The following is a 24,255-nucleotide window of genomic DNA, read 5'->3' as shown; positions in this document are numbered from 1 at the left end:
TCTAGAAACAAAATGAGACTGCCTGATCCACACGGCGAAATTAAATAAATAAATGGGTTTCTTTCTATTTAAAATATGTTAAATTTAAAAAAATTAAATTGTCTAATATTATAATTCTATAAAACACTCCTCAATGACCAGATTTATGTCAAATAATTATTTCCAAAAAATAAATTGCCTGCACCACAGTCAAGTTTGTAGTTTCGTGGTTCGTCATTGTCTTATTCTCCCAAATACCTAAAGATTTGTATTTAAACCAGATTTAGCCGAGATCGTTTGAGTTTATTCGTTTTTCTCCAAAAGTAAATAAAACGCTCAATAGGGTCGATTTAATTTTAGAGAAAGGCGATTTAGAGAATTAGCCGGAAGATTAATGATTGACAGGACGTCTGAACCAATCAGAAGACGGGTCAAGAATCACCCGGAGAAGTGTTGTCCAATCAGAGCTTACTGTGCTTAAGTAGGCGGGGGTTACCTGTAGGAGCGTTCGTTAAACCTGCTCGGAGGAGCCCGGTTAGAGGTTACGCTTAGTGAACTCTCTATTAACAACTCCTGCCCAGTTAAATTTCAGGAAATTGTTAAATTACATCGAGTCAAAGCTCCTCGCGGAACACGTGACTTTGTTTTTAATTTGAATAAAGTTAATCTGGAGTTGACCTCAATCTCGTTCGCAGCAGATGCCGGGTTCCGTCAAATCGAGCGCACCCGGTGCTGTGTTTTGTTGTTGTTTTTCAGCGGTGTATCGTGTTTGGCCTGTCAAACCGTGTGACTTTCCGCTGGGACGACGAGACCGGATTAACAGGGATGCACATGACTAAAAAGTATGGCTTATATTTGGACTATTTATCACTCGTGTCAGTTTATAACATTACGCCAGCTTCAGTTCTGGCGGGTCGTCTGTGTCTCGTTCGCTAAAAAAAAAATCCGTCGTCTACGCTAAGCTAGCCGCGTTAGCTTACTTAGCTAGCTGCCGTTACTGCTCTGAACAACAACAATAACACACAGGAAAGCTGACCGGCTTTATCTTCAACAGGAATATTTAGGATGATGTTAGCCAGTTTATTTATGATCTGTTCGTCTCGTGTCAGCGGGTGTGTGTTGTTCACTCGCTAGCTGTTGCTGTGTTTCCAGTTTGAGGGTTTTTTTGTTCTCACTGAAGGAGCCGCTGGGTTCATTTTTCTCCTTTTGCAGGACCAGGAACACAATGAAACCACCGTCTCAGACTCAGACAACTCCTGCCAGCAGCTTAGTAAGTACTGACAGCCCTGTACTCAAGAAGAAGTATTGATGTCAACGTTATGAGCAGCTGCTGGTTAGTTCGTCCGAGCTTGGTGTTGTCCCCACGAGTGTTTAAATTTCTCAGAAAATGATGTAAACATGCTGCTACTGACAAGACAACAACAGGAATGTGCTATTAATGGTCCTTAAAGGTGCAGTATGTGGAAACAGCAGGGAGGCGAGGCACTGCAAAACAGGACTACAGCATCAGTCAGGAGTGGCAGACATGTTGTGTCCCTTCAGGTTAATATTAACAGTAAATCAGTGTTAAATTCCTTAGTCACTTGTAATGACAGTGGAATAAAAGCGAGTAAAGCCATAAACAACTGCCTGTGAGATGTACTGAAGGCGTATCTGAAAGCTCTTCGATACATTTGCTTTTACTTTCAGTTTCGGTGACTGTAAAATATTGACAACAATTGAGAGCTAGCTATTTACTCTAAAACAATTCAAGACAGTTTTCTAATTCTAATATTAAAAACAAACTATTTAAACCAAGAAAACTAGATCTAATTGAGTTAAACTAGAGTCAACAGATGCTGTGTTTCTTTATAGAAGTTGCTCAGACTACATTACCGCCTGATCAATAAACCTGACAACAGACAAGGCTGACCATAAGTAAAACAAATGTATTTTAACAGCAGCAACAACAACAGTCCAGCTCTAAATCTTTGCTTCATGACTCTTATAATGTTTAGTTTATGTTGAAAGTGTTCAAGAAGGGTGGCAATTCAACTCTATAATCATTTTGGAGGGTGTAGTTTGTGGTTCTGTTAAACTAGATTGAACTAAAGTGTTTCTGTTATTTTAGACTAGCCCATTGACTAAAACAGGGTTGCCAAAATAATAGAAACAACACAATTCAGTACTGCCACAAAAATACTGAAAGTTGCTGAATACCATAACATCACTAGTACCTAATGAAGTTGTCCGTGACAAGATAGAAACATATTTTAAAATTTTTTCTATTATTATATCTTTGTCACAGTTACAGCTGTAATTAACAATTATTTACATCAATGACTAATATAAGGAATATCTAATTAATTAATTATTATAATGGAAGTCAACAAAATCCAAAAATAATTTCAGAGACTGAACCAGAAGTCTTTTTTCTCTTAAATGATTCATCATCTGAGATTTTCTTGAAATTAAATTATCAGTAAATGGTTTTCAGCACTAAACTGAATTTAATGAGTTCTTGCTAAAACGTTAATTAACTATTAAGGTGAATTGCTCTCATACGCTCTCATCTGTATTCGCAGGTGTTTGAAGGCGTCTACAACAATCCCCGGATGCTTCACTTCCTCACCGCGGTCGTGGTGAGTCTTCTGCCTCACGTCCTGGACAAACTTAATTTGATTTTTACCTGAACGTTTTTTCACAGACAGACTGAATTTGTCCTCTGCTGCTTACAGGGCTCCACCTGCGATGTGAGAGTGAAGAACGGCTCGGTGTACGAGGGAATCTTCAAGACGCTGAGCTCGCAGGTACGGGAGCCTCTTTCCCGGCAGTTTCTTCGTCGGTCATCGAGCTTCAGTCTTTCCTCCGTGTGATTGCTGTGCAGGTGTTAACGTATTTATCTCCACGTTTAGTGTGAGCTGGCTCTGGATGCTGTTCATAAACGGGGTGATGGAGACGGAGGTGGAGGAGGTGATGGAGGAGGAGGAGGAGGAGGAGGCCAGTCTTCTCCCAGGGTCGAGGATATTACCGACACAATGATCTTTAGCCCCGCTGACCTCGTCACCATGACCTGCCGGGATGTTGATTTAAACTTTGCTGTCAGAGGTAATCAAACTTTTAGTAATGTTAATAGATTAATAAGATATTCAGACATGACTAAGAATGATGCAAATCATTTTATTGTTTGTTCTAAATCACTAGTTAAATATTGCATTTCCTCCAGAATACCGTGAAAGAACTTCTGCTGCTTACAGACAAATACTTTAGTAATATTAATTTCTACGGTATTAGAAGTCTATTCTTTAAAACACACACACAACATTACATTTTTCTTGCGTTTGTGCAGACACGTTCACCGACACCGCCATCAGTTCTTCTCGGCTGAACGGAGAGCACCGGGAGAAGGTGCTGCAGAGATGGGACGGAGATGGAATCGGGGAAAACTTTGAGCTGGAGGCTGACACAGTGAGGAAACACTTGGACACAAACACTTTTGTTATGACAAGCAAGAAGTGATGTGGCCATTAAATATGTGGACACCAGGCCTGTTAGGGAAGCAAGACATGAAGAAATGAAAGCTGTCAAGCAATAGCTTAGTTTTATATAAACATCTGCTGCCTGATTGTTGGTAGCGTCCAGGTTGTTTTGTTGCTGCTTCTTGTCTTGTGTAATTGTAAATGAGTTTCAGATGAAATATCTAGTTTGGCTTCTCTAGTAATTCATTTTAGAATATACTGAAATAATATTAAAAGTAAAAGCTGAGTGGCTGTAATGATGCTTTGTTTTCTCTGTCAGTCAAATGGTTGGGACGCCAACGACATGTTCAAGTTTAACGAGGAGACGTACGGGATCAAGTCCACGTATGACTCCAGCCTCTCCATGTACACGTGAGTAAGCGTTCTATCATTTAAAACTGCACTAACCTGAAGGTTGGTCTCTTTGTCTCATTGTCAACAAATTAAATATAAATGTTGTCTTGTCCTAGTCGTATTTGCTATAAACAGCACGGCTCATTGTCGTATGTGTCTCCCAGCATGCCTTTAGAGAGGGGAAACTCAGAGGGTTTCCGGCAGCGGGAGGCGCGAGCGGCTCGGTTAGCCAGTGAGATCGAGGGCAACCTGCAGTACCGGCGGAGAGTTTCCTTGGAGAACGACGAGGGCAGAAGCGAGGAGGAAAAATATAGCTCAGTGGTCCGAGAGAGGGAGGAGAGGGCGAGCCCTGGATTCACCTCCACCAGCAGGTAAACAAATACACCGAGTTTGTGTGTAATTTTCAGATAAATAAAATGTAACACACAAATGATTCAAACTGAAAATAGCAGATAAATAGACTTATTCCCAACTAATAGATTTTCTATGTGTGAAACTGTTCAAAATGTCTTAACTTTCATTCTGAGTTCACTCTGAAACATCTGTCTGCTCGGCTGAATGAGCTCTGAAGGCCGCAGAAATTCTTCTGTGATTGAAAACAGAACTAGATCCGATCTGCTTCCAGGCATTCCTCTCACTTCCTGTTTTCCTCGCTTTTTGTTTTCCAGGGAAGGTAAATACATCCCTCTCCCTCAGAGGGCTCGAGAGATCGGCATGTCTGCCGGCAGCGTGAGACCCGGACCCTCTGGTCGAGGGGGAGCGCCTCCTTCTTCCAGACACCTGCCTCCCAGCTCTTCTTCCCCCAAACCGCCGTCTGACAGGAGCAGCCCGCTGTCTGTCAGGACTGCCTACTCCCCCCACCAGTCGCAGAGCAGCCCGCCAGCAGCCAGCAGCCCGCCCTGCACCAATCATGTTCTCCCGCACTCTCTCTCACATCCACAGGCGCTGGCCGACACGTCACGCTCCTCTGTCAACGGAGGTATTTATCTAGTGTGGAAGCCGTTTCGTTGTCTGAGCAGCACCTCACAGTGGTCGCATCAGCAGCTGCCTTACCTAAACGTCTTGAGAATAAATGTTTTTAAGAGAAATGACAAGAAAAGTTAAAAAGGGAAGAAAAATGTAAAGTCTGTTTCCATATATAATTATTGTCTCAGAAAAAAATGATTTTAATAAAATAATCCACCTGGTTCCAGTGGATTTCAGGTGTAAAGAAGCAGAAGCAGAATCGATGTGTATGACTTTTAATCTCCTGTTAATGATTATCTGGACATTGTCTCTTTCAGTTGCATCCAGAACGTCCCCGAAATCCCAGAGACTTCAGAGCAACAGAACTCTCCGAACCCCGAACTCCCAGTCATCTCCTGCAGGTAACACAGACGCACAAACAGTTTCATCTAGGATGGAAACTCCTTGGGTCGTTGCTACCTTTTTAGTGACGTTAATCCGACTTGACCAAGTTTATAAAAATCCAGGAGAAAAAGAAAATACCTCTAAAACATCTCTTAAAGTTCAGGTTAGGTTGCAGGTCATTCAGATCCCGTCATAAAAACGCAGCTTTTAGCTTTTCTTTACGTCTCTTGTCAGTTTCATCATCTCTTTGATCTCCGTCCATCTCTGTCCGTCCACTAGTCCACCCTCCAGTCTCTCGAGCTCTGAAACCAGACGCTCCTCCCCAGGATCCCCCCTCGGTCGGCCCTGCTTACCTGGACTCCTCAGCCTCCGCTGTAACCACGGCAACCAGTACCACCACCACCAAACCCTCTGGTCCCACCCCGATCTTCCCAGTCGATGGTGAGACACGTTTTTGATTCTTGTTGCAGATTTTCAAGTCTAGAAAAAAAAAAAAAAACGCTCAACATACTGCATGTAAATATCTGAAAGGCCGAGCTTCACACTTACGTTCTCTTCACGTTTCTGTTTTACACAGTGAATGAAATCCTGTCCGGTCCACAGGAGGGAAAGGGCAACAAAGGTAAAAGATAGATTTCAGTTTGTGCCTTTTTATAAAAGAATACAGTTCTATGCAGCTGTAATACTAAAACTATCATACTACCATGACACATCAAGCCGACGTAGCTAACTTCCTAGCCTCCCAGCTAATTCTAGCTCTCCCTGTTTGCTCTCTTTTGAATGACGAATGCAGACTGCTGCGTCCTGCTGGTATAAAGAGTTATTTCCTCTCATGTGTGCCAGCTGGTAGCTCTTTGATGTGTGTTTGGTGTGTCCGGGCCTTAAAAATGCCTCTGTGGTGTATCTGATGGCTCCAAACCTCGCTCTCTCTTTCACAGCTCTATCAGTTCAGCAGAGGCCACACCTGGAGGAGCTCCGCAAGTTCGGCAAAGAGTTCAGGGTAATGCTCAGAGTCAGACACTCAAGATATATTATTTATAAAATAATATAAATAAATTACTCTCTTCATAACTGGCAGTAAAAAGTTGACCTGAGTTTTCCTGCTCTCTGTCCGTCAGCTGCCGCCCAGCTCTTCTCCCACAGCAAGTCCGGCCTCTGCAGGTCCTTCTCAGGACACCTCCGCTCCAGCTGTGGAGTCGTCGTCGTCCTCCTCCTCCTCCCCTGCCCCTCCTAAACCCGTCACCTCTGCTGCCCAAGAGCTGCAGCAAACTACAGAAACAGCCCCGCCCGCTTCCACACCCACTGCTCTGCCTGCTGCTCCGCCTGGCCTGCCGTCCGCAGGGCCAGAAGGACCGCAGCCTGCGCCGACCCAGCCGGCCGCAGCCAACAGCGGAGAGGAGACATGTCCAGAGGACAGTGAACCAGCGGAGGCTGCGACTCCAGCTGCAGTGTGAGTAACTGCTACTGTCACGGCCTCTGACACTGAATGTGTCTCCTTCAGTAATTAAAGGAACAGTGAAAAATTTTCAATATACTACATCCTGAGACAATAATTTGTCTCGCCTGAGAAACTAGAACCATTAAATGTTGAAGAATAATATGATGAATGAATATGATCACTGTTTTATGATCATGACACTGGTATTAAATAGTATTTAAACCGACAGATTTGTCTCAAAATGCACCTGAAACAATTTCATTGCTTGTTTTCTTGTCACGGTCGAATTCATCTTCCTGTTTTCTTTTCAGGCAAGTGAAAAACTCAACACTGAATCCGAACGCAAAGGAATTTCTTCCCGTTAAAGTAAACACAGTCATGGTTAGTGTGTTATTGAACCTCTGAGTTATTTTAGATTGACCACGTTGAACCAGTGACTTCAGAGTTTCCTCTTTGTGCATCAATTCACAGAAGCCTGCGCCCACCCCCACCCCGCCTAGACCGACCCCACCCAGCCCCTCCGTGGTCCTCGCTCCTCCGGGACAGCCAGGAGGCGGAGCCATCTACACCAGCCCACCTGGACACTACCTGTCCTACATGTCCCCCATCCCCATACAGGGACACTCCATCCAGGTTTGTGTTTCGACGTTCACTGTTTCATCCCTCGGAGAAAATGTGATTTCGACTCTATAAATGTCTCGCCGTCTTCTTCCTCAGGCTCCTCAGATGTTTCAGTACACCATGTCGACTGTCAACCAGGGCAAATACCCCCGACCCAAAGGTAAACGCACGCTGATATTTGAACACATTCCTTGTTGCAGCAGAGTACAACAATTTCGGCAAGATGAAGTTTAATTTAGGAGTTTTTAACCAGTATAAAGTTGTCATTGAGAAATGTGGTGCTGCTGCTGCTGCCACCTTCTGGTTTGTCAGTGGTATGACAGGAACTGATGTTTTTAAACACTCAGTGGACAGAACAGAAATAAAAGAAATTGTAGATTTATCTGTCTCAGTGTGAACTCCATCATGGCCTCTCTTCGGCTACTTAGTGTACAGATTTTAATGTAATCTAATGTGGAAAGTATTTAATTAAACTCCCTATAACAGCCGAACTTCCATCACGTTTTTCTGTCACAGAAATCCAGTTCTGTTCTCTGAATCAAGTTGTACATTTTACACGAGTCCAGTTAAATTGTCATTCAGATCATTTTAAGTTCAGCAACATTATATTTCCTGTTTACGTCCCCAAAGCACTGTGGGAATCGCGGTTTAGCGTGAATCATGTGTTCTTGTATTTCCAGGCCCGGTTGTGGGCGCTCGCCCTGACCACCACGTCTCCCAGGCCTCCACCATGATCTCGGCTGCAGCCTCGGCAGCAGGACCCCCGCTGGTGGCTTCTCCGTACCCTCAGTCCTACCTGCAGTACGGTCAGGTGATCCAGGCCATGCCCCCCCACTACCACGGACAGGTACAGCATTCTGTGTGATGTGTCTGATGATGTGTTATATCATCGGTAAAGCTGGTTCTGGTGAGATGTTTAGCTGAACAAATAAGAAGATAATAAGTATAAGACAAGGCTTTAAATTTCAAAATCCAATAAAAATATAAAGAATGTAGGATTAGAGGACATTAAATTAGTTGTCCTTCTTCTGTGTTTCTTGGTTTTCCAGGCCGTTTACTCGATGCTGCAGGGTGGCGCAAGGATGCTGACGTCCGGTGCCCCTCCTCAGGCCATGGGTCATCCCGGGCCCCAGTATCCCGGCCAGGGCGAGGGCCCACAGGGGCCCCAACAGGCCATGTATGGTAAGTAGGAGGGGGATGATGACGTCCTGTCTGAACTGAACCATGGCCCAGTGAAATATTTAGCCTTCAGAACAATCCACATGCGATACAAAACGCAGTGTGCAGATTTATTTGAGATGTTCTCTCATTTTGTTCTGTCTCTCAGCTGCTCAGTCGTTCTCTCACCACTCGGGCTCCATCCATCATCCTCAGCCCTCCAGCACCCCCACAGGGAATCAGCCACCTCCCCAGCACGCAGCACCCAGTCCAGGACACGCTCAGGTTAATAAACAAGTTAATTAACAGGTTTACATCAGGCGAAGCACGAATACATTTAACTGAATCGAGTGCAAATATTGGGATTGGTAGCTTATAAATTGCTATACATTTTGAGAGTTGCATTTGTGAGAAATGTGTTGAAATGTCACAGGAGAAATGAACGTCTCCTGTGACATGATTTATATTATGTATGTGTTTGATCTTGATCTCTGCTTTCCACCCTGATTACCCCCTCAGGCGGGTCAGGGCGGCCCTCAGCCTCAGTCCTTGTTCCACTCTGGAGGTCTGTCAGCTCCCACGCCTCCTAACCTGCAGCCGGGCCACAGCTCTCCACAGGCCTCCTACGCCATGCAGGGATACAGCATCCCCACCCACCAGCTTCCCCACGGCTTCGCCTCAATAAGCCAACTCACACAGGTGAACATCCAGAGAATCTGTGTACAATCTCTTTTACAAGTTATTCAAATTCATACTGGAATTTCTACTCTGAAAACACCTTGTCATGGTGATAATTTATGTATTTATCTGGGTTAACTTTATTTTTAAGCTCTGTACAGGCTTATAGCTATGACCATGGCTCAAGACTGCAGCCAAATTTAAGACCTAAAATGCTCTTACTGGAGTTTTTATTGAATGTGTTAAAGATTTTAATTTATACGACATTTAATTTAGCTGGATTAATCAAAAACCTTCAACAATTTCTCAACTGATTCAGTTACTTAGTTGTTTAAAGTAAATTTATTAAACCGTTTCGATAATTGATAAATGGAGTTCATTTTTTTGTTTAAAAAAAATTTCCACAAACCAGTGATGGTTCTTACATTTGAGAATTTGCTTCTTTTCCTTGTCTCTCATTAATGTTTTGAATTTGGACCGTTGCTCAAACAAAACAAGACATGACGTCACGTTGTGTCCTGGGAAACTGTGATCAAAGTCCTAAATCAATCAGCAGATAAACTAATAATGAAATTAATAAAATTTCTATGGATCCTTGACTCTTGTTTTTCCCTCTGCAGGCTCATGTACAAGGAGGTATGTCAGGACCTCACCACTCTGCCGGCCACGGCCCACAGCCCGTCATGCTGCACTATGCCCCCCCTCAGCAAGGTGGTGGCGCCAACCCTCAGCACGGCCCGCCACCCCAACAGGGGGCACCACAACACTTCTACATCGGACACCCTCAAGGTAAAACACTTGACATGGACTTGAACTGGTCCTAATGAGATCATACTTTGCAAGTACAGTTCATTATTTACACATCTTCAAGTTAAAATCACAAAAAAATTTTTATAGACTTCGTACGTAAGGTTGCAGTTTAAGTTTGGGGAGTCTGAACTGACTGAAACTCCTCATGTGTTCATCAAGTTAGAGTAATCTAACTGGGATCAAATATAAGAGAGATTCAAAACTATTCAGACAGAAAGGGGAGAATTTACAGTATTTGAGAGAAACATGAATAATTTTAAAATTTTAAGAAATCTTAAAACAGCAATGCATTTTGCCCATGTCGCTGAAGTCTGAAGAGAGACAGACATGGGAGTCATCTGCATAGAAACCGACATAGAGCTTTTTGAAAGATCTAACCAATAATAATGCATGAACAGAGAATGATAATGGGCCGAGAATGGAGCCCTGAGGAACTCCCAAGTTAACAGGGTAAAGGAGATTTCGCAGTTGCCAGTTGACACAGACATATAAATTCCTGTTAATAGGAATAAGATAAATTGTTTAAGACAGTTGGATAATTTCCTTCTACATGCTACTAAATAATTGTCATCAGGAGCTTCAGGAGTCTTTTGAACAGCATCAAGCTGTTGTCTGATCTAAAACTAAACACTGAGTTCTGAAATCATTTATGAATTTGTGATACTTGTGGAGAACTACTTTTGGTAATACATTTCTCTGTGTGTTGTGTCTTCCAGCTGTCCAGGTTCAGGCTCATCCCACTCAGCAGCTGTCCTTCCACCCCTCTGCCAACTGAAACGTCCCTGTCACAGCTAGATTCAGGAGCGACGAAGGCAGCGCTACCCCAACTCATAACATTCCCACCTCCTGACATCAAATTAACACGTCCTTATTTTTACCCAGATCTTTTAGAAAAGGAGACAGGAGCTCGTGAGGAGTTTCAGTCTACTTTGAGGATTTTGTGGACTTTCATATGTAACTACAGACTGTTTTAACACGTGGAAATGAAGACGGACTGAAGACGTTAAAACTGGTGGAAAGATTTGGACTGACAACAGTGGAAACATTGTTTTTCTCCCCGTCCCGCCTCTGTCCTTTTAAAGACAAAACCAGTTCATTAATAAAAAAATGAATAAAAAGTAAATAAAATCTCTCTTGATTTCTATCGTAATGTTTTTAGTATGGCTCAAACTTTTAATACTGAAATGCTGGAGGGCATTTTAGTTCAAAACAAAGACTATGATATGAAAAAACAACAAATCATTTGACATTTTGGGGAAACCAGATTTCTTTCCTAAGGAGACAAGATAAGATAACACTAAAAGCAATTGATAAATATGTTGGATTTAGTGTAATTTGCAGTAAAAAATGACATTTCTAAATGAGATACGATGCAAATATTTCTCAACAGTTCCATCACCCATCTAGCTAGATGTGTCTCCATCTAGCTAGATGTGTCTCCATTTAGCTAAATGTGTCTCCATCTAGCTAGATGTGTCTCCATCTAGTGTGGATCGACTAAATGCGGTAGGGGAGGTTAAGTTATAGTCACGTCAAAGACCATCACAACAAAAACCAGATTAATGTAGAAGAATAGAAATAGTAAACACTGACCGACCATTGTTACACAGGAAATAGCCCCAGTTGCCTCCAACGCAGATTGTTGCTTAACGAGATATAGTTACTTTGAAAGTTAGTGACTATTCAACAAGAAAAATATTAAAAGAGAAAATTGTTCGCAATAGTTTGACGAGTAGTTTTAGTCACTGAAAACTACAACCAATTTTTCGCTGTAATCGTTCAACAAGTCGGCGCTATTGGCAACTGCTGTTTGATGAGAAATCTTCTCATAAATCTCCTTTAAATTTCATCGCTGCATCACTAAATTTCTAAAAATGAAATGACAAATGGTAGGAGTTATTTTAAGCTACTCCTAAACAACAGTTCAACACAAAACTGTTGTTGGACGAGAAACAGTTCACTAGGAACAGCAACATATTTCCAGTTCTCACACAAGAAATATCTTCAAATAGCTCAAATGATGACTGATATTGTTCACCAGAAAAGAGCTGACTGCAGACAATGAATGTCGGCTGTTCAGTTGGTGTAAGTGGATGTAGAATAAATAACGAATCTCAATTTCTGTTAAAAGGTTTTGAATGAAGAAAAAAAATAGGAGCTGCTGCTAAGAAGGTTTTGTTCAGGTTTAATTGATTTCTAGTTGCATAAGAAAAGTTCTAGTTCACACATCTGGAATACAGACCCAGAGACAGTAACCGTGGCAACAACACATAAATACACTGTTAAAAAATGATTTGCGACTAAAGACATTCTCAAGAGTTAAAATCAAAGTAAAGCTCAAATATCGTGTCACCCACATGTACATCTCTCATAATGTCAGACACGGGAAGAAAGGGTTCATCAAAATAAATAAATAAAAATGATAAATAGTTTTTTTTTTTTTTTCATTCTTAAACTGAAAAGTTTAAGAATGAAAAAAAAAACACAAAACATTTAAATGGTAAATGGCTTTGCTTTTATATAGCACTTTTCTACCTATTGGTACTCAAAGCGCTTTACAGTCACATCCACCCATTCGCTCACACAAGCACACACACATTCACACACCAGTACCACGCACTGGGAGCAACTGTGGCATGTGGCACATTCCGGGAATCAAACCGCTAATCTTCTAGTTAGTGGACAACCTGCTCTACCAACTGAGCCTGAAGCTGCTGAGAAAAATGGATTTTAATTTAGTGTTTCCAACCTTCGAGAATCTTAAAGAAACTGCTGTGTTTGTGGATGGTGGTCAGTTCAATAAAACATTAACTGTTAATTAATAATTAATAAAAGATTATAATAAAAACATTTACAGGAGAAAGATGCAAATATTACAGAAAGATGTCGGGAAGTAAACGACAAACTGGAGCCACTTTAAAACAGATGATGATGACCATTATTATTATTATTGTTTTCATTATTATTACTAGGCCATGCTAGGAGCAGGACAGCAGATGCTGATGTTGGTCCAACACTGTTCCAGATCTAAATATCTCAACAGCTGTTGGCATTTAAGATGTTCATGTTCCTCAGACAATAAATTATAACCTGAATGATCCACTGTTCATCCCACAACGTGTTTAGGTCTCAAATCAGAATAAAAATGTACAAACTCGATTTAAACTTCAGGTTAGCTTCAATTAATTAAACCGAAAACCAAATTTGAAGCATGAACAGGAGGAGCAAACATATCAGCATGTGTGTAATAACTACAATAACTTAACTTCCTCTGTTTATATTGCAGTAACCTGAAAAGCTATGCAAGTGCAAACTAAGTGCACCTTTTATCAAGTTCAATTCTTTTAGACGCTGCTGTAGCATTGAACTGGTGATCAGTGCAGTTTTTAATTTATAGTTATTTTTTAGTTATATTTTCTACCAATAATTGATAAATTGTTGTTTCGAGTCTGGCCAAGTCAGACCAAGTCATTTAATGTTTGCAGGGGAGGTGGACTGATTTTAATGTCACCTGATGTGGTCAGTACACACACACCCAGTCAGCTCCTTATTGACGGCTGCTCTCTTTGAGCCTGAATTTCAGTCAAATGACTGCTGTTAAAAGAAGCTGAATTCTCTTTGGGCAGCGTATCAGAAATGAGCAGACAACCATCTCTGATAACTTTGGAAAACTTAAAAACATTAAGATTCTCAGGCATGTTGTTGACCATCCGTCAGTGACCTGACATCCTTTCACTTCAGGAGAGGCATGTTTCATTTCTCAGTTGTTCTGCTCTTTAAATAAACACCATCAGAGTTCAGTCATCGTTGTGGGGCAAAGGTGGATGAAGAAAAATGAAGGTGGCGGTTCAAAAGCTCACTGTGGTCAGGCAGTCAAGAGGATGCTCACTCTCTCGGCCATCCCACCATGCACTGGGCTAGCTGTGAATGATCTGAAAGGCAGAGAAAGACAAAGTGAGCCGACATCCATTCCTCACAGGGATCCCTCAACGTCAGCAGGTGCATTTACTTACAGGTAGTTGGTTGACGTAGTTTCCCTCGTCGCCGCTGCTGTCACCACCAGAGGATTCTCGTGTTGGCTCTGGTGGATCAAATGAAACTCAGATTATCTGGATCTGTGGTGATCACTGCATTAGATTCATGTGTTTAGATCGGAAGCGCAAGAGACAAATGGTCGCCAACGTCACTGTTTCTAGCTTTATGGGGGCTCTAAGCAAGATGCTATTTGGGGGCCCCTAGTTTGTCAAACTTCGATGAAGAGATTCCTAACCCTTAGATGGTCCACTGAGATGCCACAATCTATTACACTTCATGAGCAAAACAGGCTACAGTTAAAATTAAACATCTTAAATTGAGACACTCAGACAAGTTAAACTGATGGAAAAACTTTAATACAAGGAAAACTCAGATGGAAAAACTTTAATAAAAGGAAAACTCAGATTTTGAGTGTTCACTTTAAATAAAAAAATTCAACAAACCATCTATTTTAAGTGCAAGAATGAAAACAAAACAACAATGATGTCCTCATATGACAGATACTTGCCCATCTCATGCATGGTTGATGAGGAACGTGATGGTCCTGGAGCTTCCTGGTCAGGAAGTTCAGAAGATCCATCCGGCTCAGCGTCTGGAGCTCCAAAATATTGTGGAATTGCTCCTGCAAAGACAAAGCTCCTTATCAGGCAAAATAGATCATGAGTGCATATTCCTATTTTATAACTGCAGTGATGTTGCAGTAATACAGAAAATTAAAATTAATATGTTTTTATATTAAACATTGTGATGTGTCCCTTTAAAGCTTGTACCTAATTACAAAGTTGTCACTTTAAATAGATTTCAGTCACGTGATCGGGATATGACGAGAGTATTTTTGTGGGCTCGGGATGAGATGCACAGGTTTTTGACGGCCTCCCACGCAAACGCAAAGCTGTTACACTGAACATAGTACACAGTAAAGTTTACTTTTATTTGTTCAAAAAAGGCTGAGGTTTGTATTAATTACAATGTGTGGAAAAAAACTACAATGGAGTCTGAAAACTTTTTTTTTTTTTTAAAGAAATGGAATTAATATATTTTTATTTTCTCATATGAAGTTTTTTTTTTAATTATTCTTTATCCCTTTGCATGTTATACATTTACAGCTAGTTATAGTTAACTGCTGTATAAAAGAGAAAGCGGCAAAACTTAATATTTCAAATATATAAACCATTGAATTACAAAGTGATATTAAACAGCATTTCTGTGGTCCTGAGTATTTGTCACATTTATGTTACAATCTGCAATCTGCAATCGATCTGTTTGTTTCTAAACTGTCTGACCTCTCGACCTTTTAGTAGTTTGAATGATTTGATGTGTAATGGTTTTGAGCAAATATTTGTAAGCTAGATTTCAAACGTTGTTTAAATTCAGGTTTTATCTGGAATGACAACTTCTGGAATGACCCATGACCTAATCTGACCTCAAAACTAAAACTGGACATCTAACCAAGCTCAACTCAAACTAAACTAAAACTAGGACAGAGAAAACAAACAATGCGTGGGTATAACTCACTTGATTCACTCGGGTTCACATTCTGATATTCGTGGTCAGTTTCTTCATCTGAGGCAGGCACAGAGGATTTACTATCAGCTGTATGAATGTTAAGAACTCATTTACAGGTAAATTTGAATAGAAAAAAAATGAGACAAATATGAAACAAAACAAAAAAAGCACAGGACGGCTCTTACCTGAATTTTTGAGGTTCACGTAATCATTTTGGGGATCTGTGGAGCAGCAAATAAAGACAGCTTTCACACTTTCTAAACACAGGCGCCTACCATGACGACACAATGTTCATTTCACACGCTATTTTGAGAGACACTTATTTATTTCATGTAATTGTAAATAAGACAACATGCACACACTGATTGCTGTCAGAATCTCTGTACCTGAACAGGGCGTTGAAGCTCGGCTCTGATGGTCTTCCAGCACGATTCTGCGGAAACCACAGGAAAAGTGAGGGATCGGGTCAGAGTCTGATTAAACACAGTGGTGACACTTAGAAAGAGGAAACCTACATGTATCCGCTGTCTGTTTCGCTGTTGAGGGACTCTGGTTCTGCAGGAAACAGAATGCACACATTCACACATGCGAAGGAAAGCACTGAAAACAAGTCCCAGAATCCTCCAGGTGTGAAAACTGATCCAGCAGTTATCACTGGCTGACAGTCATCAGGTCATATAAATGCCCTTAATTACACTGAATTATTAATCAGAGTACCAAATTGACAATTTAGTAAATATTATGAGACTGATTTGATGACTTGAATCTTTTCCCTTCTCAGAGGGTGGTGCCCCGAGGTGATCTAGTAATTTAGATCCAATTATTTAATAATAAATAATTATTTGATAACTATTAATTTTGGCCAAATCCCAATATTTAATGCCCTTAGTGCACAGGCCCACCAAATGGTGCCCCTTGTGAGGTAGAGCACTGTTGGCAGTTATTCATAATTGTGCAATATTAATTTCAGCATAACTTTGGCCAAAGCCAAAAATATTTTTGAACAACTTTTAGACTTGCCAAAAGTCTTCACATTCAATTCCACTAGTCTACCACAGGAGTAGATGTCCAGTTGTACTTACAAACAGGTGCAGTGTGGTCATAATTAAGGTATTCATAGACTGATAATTTATTAATAATTAGTTATTAATAATTACCATCTACTGCTATGGTTCGCCCACAACCTCAGAATTGGAAAAGTATTTAGCCATGTTGCAAAAGAAAATAGCAGGACGGCTCTTACCGATGATTGGATTCTCATAACTCGGGGTGCTCTCTGCAGGAAAGAAACAGTACATTGGTTAACAGTTCAAGTTCTTATGAACACGTGAAATAAAAAAAATTATAAAATAACCAAACGTGACTTGTAAATCTCACCGGTTTCAGTCGGTGTGTTGGATAGGTGTCTCCGCTGGCTTCCAGGATCAGGTGAATTTCGGCTGTAAGTAAACGACAGAAAACATCAGACAGTAAACAGCGGTCTATAGAAGTGTTATAAGGAGAGACATAATTTTTCAGTCTGACGAATCATTATCAGTGAAAAGTGGGTGTGTTTTATAAAAGTTACTCACAAAGGCGATGGCAGGATGGAGGGAGAGTGGATGGAGCTCAGGTCAGTAGTTGGATGCGCTGAAATTCAACACAGCGAAGATTACCATCATCATCATCATCCTCAACACACCATGAGTTGTGTTGGACAAAAAAAAATAATCCTTTGATGATCCTCTGAGGACACAGGACCGACTTGAATACACCGCAAAGGCAACAGCCAACGACCAGCAGGTACAGTAGAGGAACTAACTCTTCACACCAGCTGGTGCCAGTAGTCTGCGTTCATCTTTTAAAAGAGGAAACAGGAACAGTTACAGTTCACTGGGAGGCTAGGAGGCTAGGAAGAGCTACATCCGTCATACAGAGCTGGACGATTATTCTCTTCTGTCACTTCTGTTTCACTCCTGTGAATAAACACTTCAAATCATCTGAAAAGCTGAGCTAAGCTGAAAGGCGAAGCTCTCAATTTACCGGTCGATCTAGGTTCCAACCCTTAGCTATGGTCATGAACTTTGGGTATTGACCGAAAGAACGAAATCGCGAATACAAGCGGCTGAAATTAGTTTCCTTCACAGGGTGGACGGGCTCAGCCTTAGAGACAGGGTAAGGTGCTCGGACACGTGGGAGGAGCTCAGAGTAGAACCGCTGCTCCTCCATGTCGAGAGGAGTCATTTGAGGTGCCTTGGGCATCCGGTAAGAATACCTCCTGGACACCTCCCTTCCTGGTGACTGGTGTTTTGGGCATATCCCACCGGAAGGAGGCCCCAGGGACAACCCAGGACACGATGGAGGGATTATATCTCTCGTCTGGCCTGGGAACGTCTGGGGATTCCTCCAGAGTAGCTGGTGGAAGTGGCTGGGGAAACGTTCTGTCTGGAGCTCTATGCTGAGGCTGCTGCCCCCACGAACCAGACCCAAATAGAAGGGAGAAGACCTATGGCTGAAAAGCTGCCAACAAGGGTCCAACTAGTGTCGACAGTACGGGACACTGTAAAAACTGGAGTCGGCTGACCATCGGCTTGGTGTGTCACGGCCTTTAGACCCTTTAATTACTTTTTGTCCAACATGCGGTCTGCAGGCCAAAAATTATCCACCACAGGGTACAATCTGGCCCGCAGGATGAACTGCAAAGTGCAAAAATTACATCAAAGACACCAACTGTCATTTTTCAATAAACCTGGCACCAATTCCTAATTTTTCCATTGCGGGTTCTGATGTTTTAGTAACAGCTGTGGACATAACACAACACTGAGATGGCAGCAACGTGCTTGGACATCACAAGCTTATCTAGTCACTCTCATAATTATTACTTATACTTAAAGTTAAAGCAGAGTTCTGGTGACACGTTACCATCTTTATAGATTTAAAAGGGGCTTGTTCTTCCTGACAAACTAATGTGGTTTCTATAAAAAATATTTTGAACTGTATTGTGCATTATGTATTATTAAGTAAGTGCAGCATTTAACATTTAAAGACATGAAGACGTCATACAGCAGTTTCAAATGTTTCATGTTCACAGGAATGGATGACTATGAATTCAGTGGCTCATCATCACATCAGGATTTAATCAGAGAGCTATTGATCTGTACAAACGTGCATCAGAACAGACTTGCGGCATGTACTCCTCCGAGGCGTTCACTTGCCTAATGGAGACTGGTGGGAGGTAAGAGAAAACACTGAAGCAAAAATCTCTGAGTGTCGGTCAGACGTGTGAAAGTTATGGTCTGGCTACGGTTTCAAAGGTCTTTCTGAAAGTTGCAGTTTGAGTCGTCAACCGCATGTGAATGCAGCACGAAGAGAAACGGCGCCTCACCCAGCGGGCCTTTGTTCCTGCAGTCCATGCAGACGGCGGCCAGGAGGACGAGGGATAGGAAGATGGCTGCCGATACGACCAGCACCAACCAGGAGACGTCCATAGTTCATCTGAGGAGGACAGAAGAAGAGCAGGAGGATACGTTCTTATTATAATAACTCCCAGCATCTTTAATTGTCCACAGAAATTATCAGATGATAAATAAACTGAATAACAGTATTCATTTCATAGTGCTGGATTCTTTTATCTGGATTTTGCCACAGTAAAGTTCATTAAGTACTAATATTTTAAAGCTGTAGTCACAGTGATCTGTCTCCTCAGAGGCTCTCTTTGTGACTCGAGGCTGTACATGAAGCAGGAAGTGTCCATAAAACACATTCTGGCTGAATAAAGCCAGAATGTGCAGAACAGGAAACAGAGACTCAATGAAAAGCAGCGACTGCTCTTCACTCTTTATTTCCCCCTCAGTCATCTCTTCGGCAGAAATGGAAGCTTCCATCAGTGAGGTTCTCACTTAAAAAAACATGTTGAATTTCTACAACATAGAAAATACTGAAGTAAAACCTTAGTGAAAGTCGCCCGATCAACGTTGTGATTATCAGGTTCACTAAATTCAAAACTAAACGATCTGGATGAGAAAAAAACAGAGAGGTTTGTGGTCAGAGTGACGAACGTCTTCATGTTACACTTCTACACAGACATGAGGCCTGTTTCATTTACATAACCTTTATTTGCAATAACCTGAACATCTGATAAAAGAGACACCATACTGACTTTGTATTAACACTGTCCGTGACTTAGACACTTTAGATTTTACCTCAGCATCATCAGAAGGAGTTTTATTCATCCTGCAGCAGGACAGTAAGCACAGACATGTAGTTTGAGTTATAAAGAAATATCGACAAGCTGCTCCAAAAATCCACCGTAAAACCAGTTTAAAACTAGTTTTAACTCAATCTGATCAACTTTAAATCCATTCTCGGTCCCATTTAAATCTAGTTTTAACTTGGTCTACATCCAGTATTAACCCAATTTAAATCCAGTCTCAAAGTTTAAACTTAATCATTTTTAAATCCATTCTAGATCCAGTTTAAAATAAGTCTGAAACCAGTGCAAATCTAATTTAAATCCAGTCAAAAACAAGTTTAAAATCAGTCCAATTTCTGAATTAGATTAAAACAAGTTTAATCAGTCTAAATCCAGTGTAAATCCAGTCTAAAACAAGTTTAAACTTAATCCAAATTAAATACAGTCTTAAACATGTTTAAAATTAGTCTGATCATTTTTAAATCCATTCTCGATTCAGTTTAAAATATCAGTCTGAATCCAATGTGAATTTAATCTAAATACAGTCAAAAACAAGTTTAAAATCGGCCTAATCCAGTCTAAATCTAGTCTTAAACATGCTTACACTTAGTTTGACAAATTTTAAATCCATTCCAGATCCAGTTTAAAATCAGTCTGAATCCAATATAAATCTAATCTAAAACAAGTTTCAAATTTAGTCTACATCCACTATAAATCTAGCGTGAAACCAGTCTGAGACCACTGTCAATCCAGTCTTAAACATGTTTAAATTGAGTCTAAAATGAGTTTAAACTTAGTCCAATTTAAATCTAGCCTAAAACAAGTTTAAACTTAGTCTAATAATTTTTAAATCCATCCTAGATCCATTTTAAAATCAGTCTGAATCCAATGTAAATCCAGTCAAAACACGTTTAAAATCAGCCTAATTTCTGTTTAAAGTTACATCTAGTCTAAAACAAGTTTTAAATTATTCCAATTTAAATCCAGTTCTAAACATGTTTAAACTTTATCTGATCATTTGTAAATCCATTCTAGATCCAGTTTAAAATCATTTTGAATCCAATGTAAATCTAATGTAAATCCAATTCAATAAAGTTTAAAATCAGCCAATATCAGTTTATATCTAGTCTTAAAGGGGAATTACCGTTTTTTTACAACCTCAACCTTATTTCTGGCATAATATACAATCGTTTACTCACCCATATAAGTTTGGTGTCATTTGGAGTCGTTCAGAAGATATTTAGATCAGCGTATATCCATATAGTGGAAGTGACTGGGGCACCAAAACACAGCCTCTAAATAACGCATTATCTGCCACGAAGCTCGTTCATTTCACCAATATTTTGTTATGATATGCTAGTGCTATTCCCTGTTGAGTCTGGAGTTGAGTCTGGCAGAAACGTAGAGGCCATGTTAGGTTATATTTAAATAAATTCATAACCTCTTTGGTTAAAGCGTACTTTCTGATCCAGAACGTTTAATTGTTTCTCAGCAGAAAAATAATCATCTCAACTCATCGGATGTTTTAAATTCTAATGAATATTCCTGAATTTAAATTTAGGATGATAATCTGCCTCCTGATTGCAGAGGTGCGTCACACAGGAAGGAAAACCAGTTGACATGTGGTGCGATTGACTGGCACTGATCATTTTCTTTCCTCTGCAGACCTGAAATCGTTCAGTAATCGTTCACCAAACACTGGAAACTCATGAATGCACCATTCAAAAGTGGAAACCAGCCACAAACACTGATGATTCTCCTCGGCTTCAAAACATCTAACCGTCCTACTCCTTGGTCCTACTCCTTGTTTTATTAAATATCAGACGTATCCGTCTCCACACTCAGGACTGCAGCGTCAATGTCGGCCATCTTGCAAGACAAATCCCCGCTACAAAAGCCCCATGGAAGTTTTTTTTCTTAAGCGCAAAAAGCAAAACAGAAATACATTTTTAAAAAGATCACAGATGTGGAGACGAAGTGTGACAGGAACAGGCTGATAACAGCAATTAATCAACATCGGTCAAGCAGACTGTCATCACCCTGACTCTGATGAAACCTGATGAAGGCTTCTGTAAAACATTAATAGATTAACAGTGACGTTAAACCTTTTATTTTTAGACATGAACTGCCGAATAGTTTATTAATACTATTGAACCATATTTTATTTTGATGTGTTTGGTCCCCAACACCAAACAAATCTCAGAGGATAACTCGTACAAAGTGGAAACACTGAAGGAGTATCTTCAAACTATCATTATGTGGAATATTTGTATCGTTCAGAAGAAGTTTTAAAACACTTCCTGTTAGCTGTTCTGCAGTTCTTCTGACATCAAGGTGACGACCGAACTGCAGGAAGTCACATCTTCCAGTCCTGAACAGAACCTTCATGAAACTGTTTTTCACTCTTCAGGTCTTTTCCAGATCAAACAGACCAGATTTAGCAGCAGGCGGATATGGGCACGATTTTGTCTCGTACGCTAACCGTTTCCCCTTGCTTGGGGTCATGCTAAGCTAACCAGCTGCTGGTTGTAGCTTAATGTTTATAAAAATAAAAAAATAAAAAAATAAAAATATAAATACAAAAAAGCAGAAGATGACCATCGGGGAACATTTCAAACGAATTCTTAGGTGGCAATTAAAAATTCTTGTGTACACACAGCACTATTATCTATGCATCTATAACAAATGTGTTTAAATCAGTATTTTTGTATTTTTTTTTTTTGCTATGTGTAAAGTTTTAATCAAAGCTCCTAAAAAAAGTTGGATTTTAGGTGCTAAATGAGGATGTTGCTGTTGAATAGCTTAAGATGCATTTAAAGACACCTCAGTGCCGCCTTAAAATAATATGAATACTTCTGATAGTGTACGTTAAAGTACAAAAGAATCATCAGTAAAATATATTTTAAACATCAAATTAACCTCTTTCAGAGTTTACCGTTAATCATGGAGGTAAAAGCAGTCGATACTGCAAACTGTAAAATAAAAACATTGTTCTAAATCTCTCTGACCGTATTAAGTCAATTTTCAGCAGTAACCAGCCAAGAGGCCGAACTCCTGCTGCTTCAGGAAATGTTAATTCCTGTTCGCTGTGGAGTGACTGAAATGAGCCACATAAAATAAAAACCTTTTAATGGAATCGACTTCAGGTTTTGATCTCCTCTCTGTTCAGACACCTGAGAAGGTAAAAAGATGGAGGACTCACCTACATCTACACCAGAGACAGTCGGACGGAGGACGGGTGAAGTTTCAGGTCTCCTCCGCAGTATCTGCTCCACATGAGGCGCCTACAATAACCAAACATCTGCCATGTCTGAACACGTCCTCATTTAGCCTCATCTGATGAGCTGATCTGGAATCTGGGCGTCTTTGTCACCGACTCTCCTCCTCTGTCATCAGCCAATCACCTCTTGAGTTTCACCTCCGTCCACTCGCTGGTCTTCTGTAGGGTTCCTCACTGCTAACCTCTGAGGAAGGTGGAGAGGGACCGTCAGCTCTTTGTCAGAAGAAAAATCTTAGGGAAACGGTATGAGCCTTAAAAGTGAACCAGCTCTGAGCAGAAGATGAGTGACTCACTAACCAGGCAGCAGCAGCAGCAGCAGCAGCAGCAGCAGCAGCAGCGGCAGCATAAAGTTCAGGCCCGTGTGTGGTGAACGGTGTGTGTGGGCTGATCAAACTGCCCTCTGTCACTGCAAACTGCTGGTGGAAAGTGGAAAAGGGGTGCCCGCAGCTCAGAGGGTTTCACACAAACACCTAGAGCCAATCAGGAGATTTAGCTGCGACACCTCAGAGCATCTCCGGCTGCTGAGAAGTTGCAGCGCAGTGAGAACGCGGCTGCAACCGTCTCAACATCCTCCCACCTACAAACAGGAAACCACACCGAGGGGAGGAAGCCGAGTCCTCTCCTCTCCCGTCTTCACTCAGCCTCATTTCTCCTTCTGCTGAACATTCACAAAGCAGAAGGAGGAGAAAGAGAAGAGAAACCCTACCGCCGATGAACGAGGGAGGACACCTTCTGAGGAAAAGCTGGAGGAAGAAAAAGCTTAAATCTGAGATCATCTGAACCCAGATGATTGATAACTGATTAACAGCATTTACAGGAAAACTATGTGCAATGTTTCCCTCCTTTTACAGTCTTTATGCAAAGCTGTTTGTGACGCTCACACTAATGAAGAGAACAATAAAGGTTTTCTGTGTTAAAGTTAAAAAAATAAATAAAACGAATAAAAAAAAGAAAAGCACCATGTAGTGACTGTGACCCAAACAACAATGGTTCAGATTCATAAAAAGGGAACCTGGACTGATTGACTGTCACATCTGTTCATCTGAGACCTTTAAAATAAATTCTAAAGATGTTATAATGATCTCGATTTGAGCCACGCCAAAAATTTAAAGTCCTGAAAAGTCCTGAATGCATTAAAGAGAATAAAAGTCTGTATTTGATGGATTGACCCCAGGATTATTAATACTACTGATACAAAGTCACAGTTAAAATACCAATACTGCAGAAAAGAAGTGACAACATAAAAATAAATCAGTCACTTGTTGATCGCATCCTGGACTCTATTTATCGATTTGCCACCGAAAACTTTCAGACAAATGTTGGTAGCTGCAGTTGTTTGACTTTATTCACAGCAGATATTCTATTCTGACTTGTCTCT

At 40.9% G+C, this 24,255-nt stretch overlaps 2 protein-coding genes across 5 annotated transcripts; one reads left to right on the top strand and one right to left on the bottom strand.

The window, feature by feature from the left end:
• Positions 1-337: 337 nt before the first annotated feature.
• atxn2l (ataxin 2-like) lies at positions 338-11,002 on the top strand. The gene is made up of 23 exons (XM_084570638.1): positions 338-821; positions 1,192-1,249; positions 2,544-2,600; positions 2,697-2,768; positions 2,874-3,066; positions 3,308-3,426; positions 3,757-3,848; positions 3,995-4,201; positions 4,499-4,809; positions 5,114-5,197; positions 5,460-5,621; positions 5,758-5,802; positions 6,119-6,180; positions 6,299-6,630; positions 6,930-6,999; positions 7,090-7,251; positions 7,336-7,399; positions 7,920-8,086; positions 8,289-8,421; positions 8,567-8,682; positions 8,917-9,096; positions 9,696-9,864; positions 10,602-11,002. Exons 1-23 carry the CDS (start codon positions 805-807, stop codon positions 10,658-10,660), a joined length of 2,931 nt encoding a protein of 976 aa, XP_084426764.1. The 5' UTR covers positions 338-804; the 3' UTR covers positions 10,661-11,002.
• An 887-nt stretch (positions 11,003-11,889) lies between these two features.
• LOC311506776 (uncharacterized protein) lies at positions 11,890-23,198 on the bottom strand. Of its 4 annotated transcripts, XM_084570846.1 has the most exons (12): positions 22,800-23,198; positions 18,791-18,900; positions 16,998-17,055; positions 16,804-16,865; positions 16,670-16,702; positions 15,942-15,981; positions 15,813-15,859; positions 15,612-15,647; positions 15,436-15,513; positions 14,429-14,542; positions 13,899-13,966; positions 11,890-13,817 (listed from the first exon to the last, which is right to left on the bottom strand). In XM_084570846.1, exons 2-12 carry the CDS (start codon positions 18,891-18,893, stop codon positions 13,803-13,805), a joined length of 654 nt encoding a protein of 217 aa, XP_084426972.1. In that variant the 5' UTR covers positions 18,894-18,900; positions 22,800-23,198; the 3' UTR covers positions 11,890-13,802. The 4 variants fall into 4 exon arrangements, with proteins under 4 accessions (XP_084426972.1, XP_084426970.1, XP_084426973.1 ...); XM_084570844.1 differs by having other exon boundaries at positions 11,890-13,966; XM_084570847.1 differs by having other exon boundaries at positions 11,890-13,966; positions 15,436-15,483.
• Positions 23,199-24,255: the final 1,057 nt, after the last annotated feature.

This window comes from Chelon labrosus (assembly GCF_963514085.1).
Source record: "Chelon labrosus genome assembly, chromosome: 21".
Classification (NCBI taxonomy): domain Eukaryota; kingdom Metazoa; phylum Chordata; class Actinopteri; order Mugiliformes; family Mugilidae; genus Chelon; species Chelon labrosus.
The sequence above is the reverse complement of the archived record's forward strand: the minus strand, read 5'-3'. Positions and strand labels throughout refer to the sequence as shown.

Excerpts from the sequence above, each read along its gene's own strand:
- atxn2l (XM_084570638.1), top strand. Across the intron at positions 4,202-4,498 it reads GGATTCACCTCCACCAGCAG|GGAAGGTAAATACATCCCTC; the intron begins GTAAACAAATAC and ends TTTGTTTTCCAG. Across the intron at positions 5,198-5,459 it reads CTCCCAGTCATCTCCTGCAG|TCCACCCTCCAGTCTCTCGA; the intron begins GTAACACAGACG and ends TCCGTCCACTAG.
- LOC311506776 (XM_084570844.1), bottom strand. The coding sequence starts at position 18,893 with ATGGACGTCTCCTGGTTGGTGCTGGTCGTATCGGCAGCCATCTTCCTA. Across the intron at positions 15,514-15,611 it reads CGTGAACCTCAAAAATTCAG|CTGATAGTAAATCCTCTGTG; the intron begins GTAAGAGCCGTC and ends ACATTCATACAG. Across the intron at positions 13,967-14,428 it reads ATCAACCATGCATGAGATGG|AGCCAACACGAGAATCCTCT; the intron begins GCAAGTATCTGT and ends TTGATCCACCAG.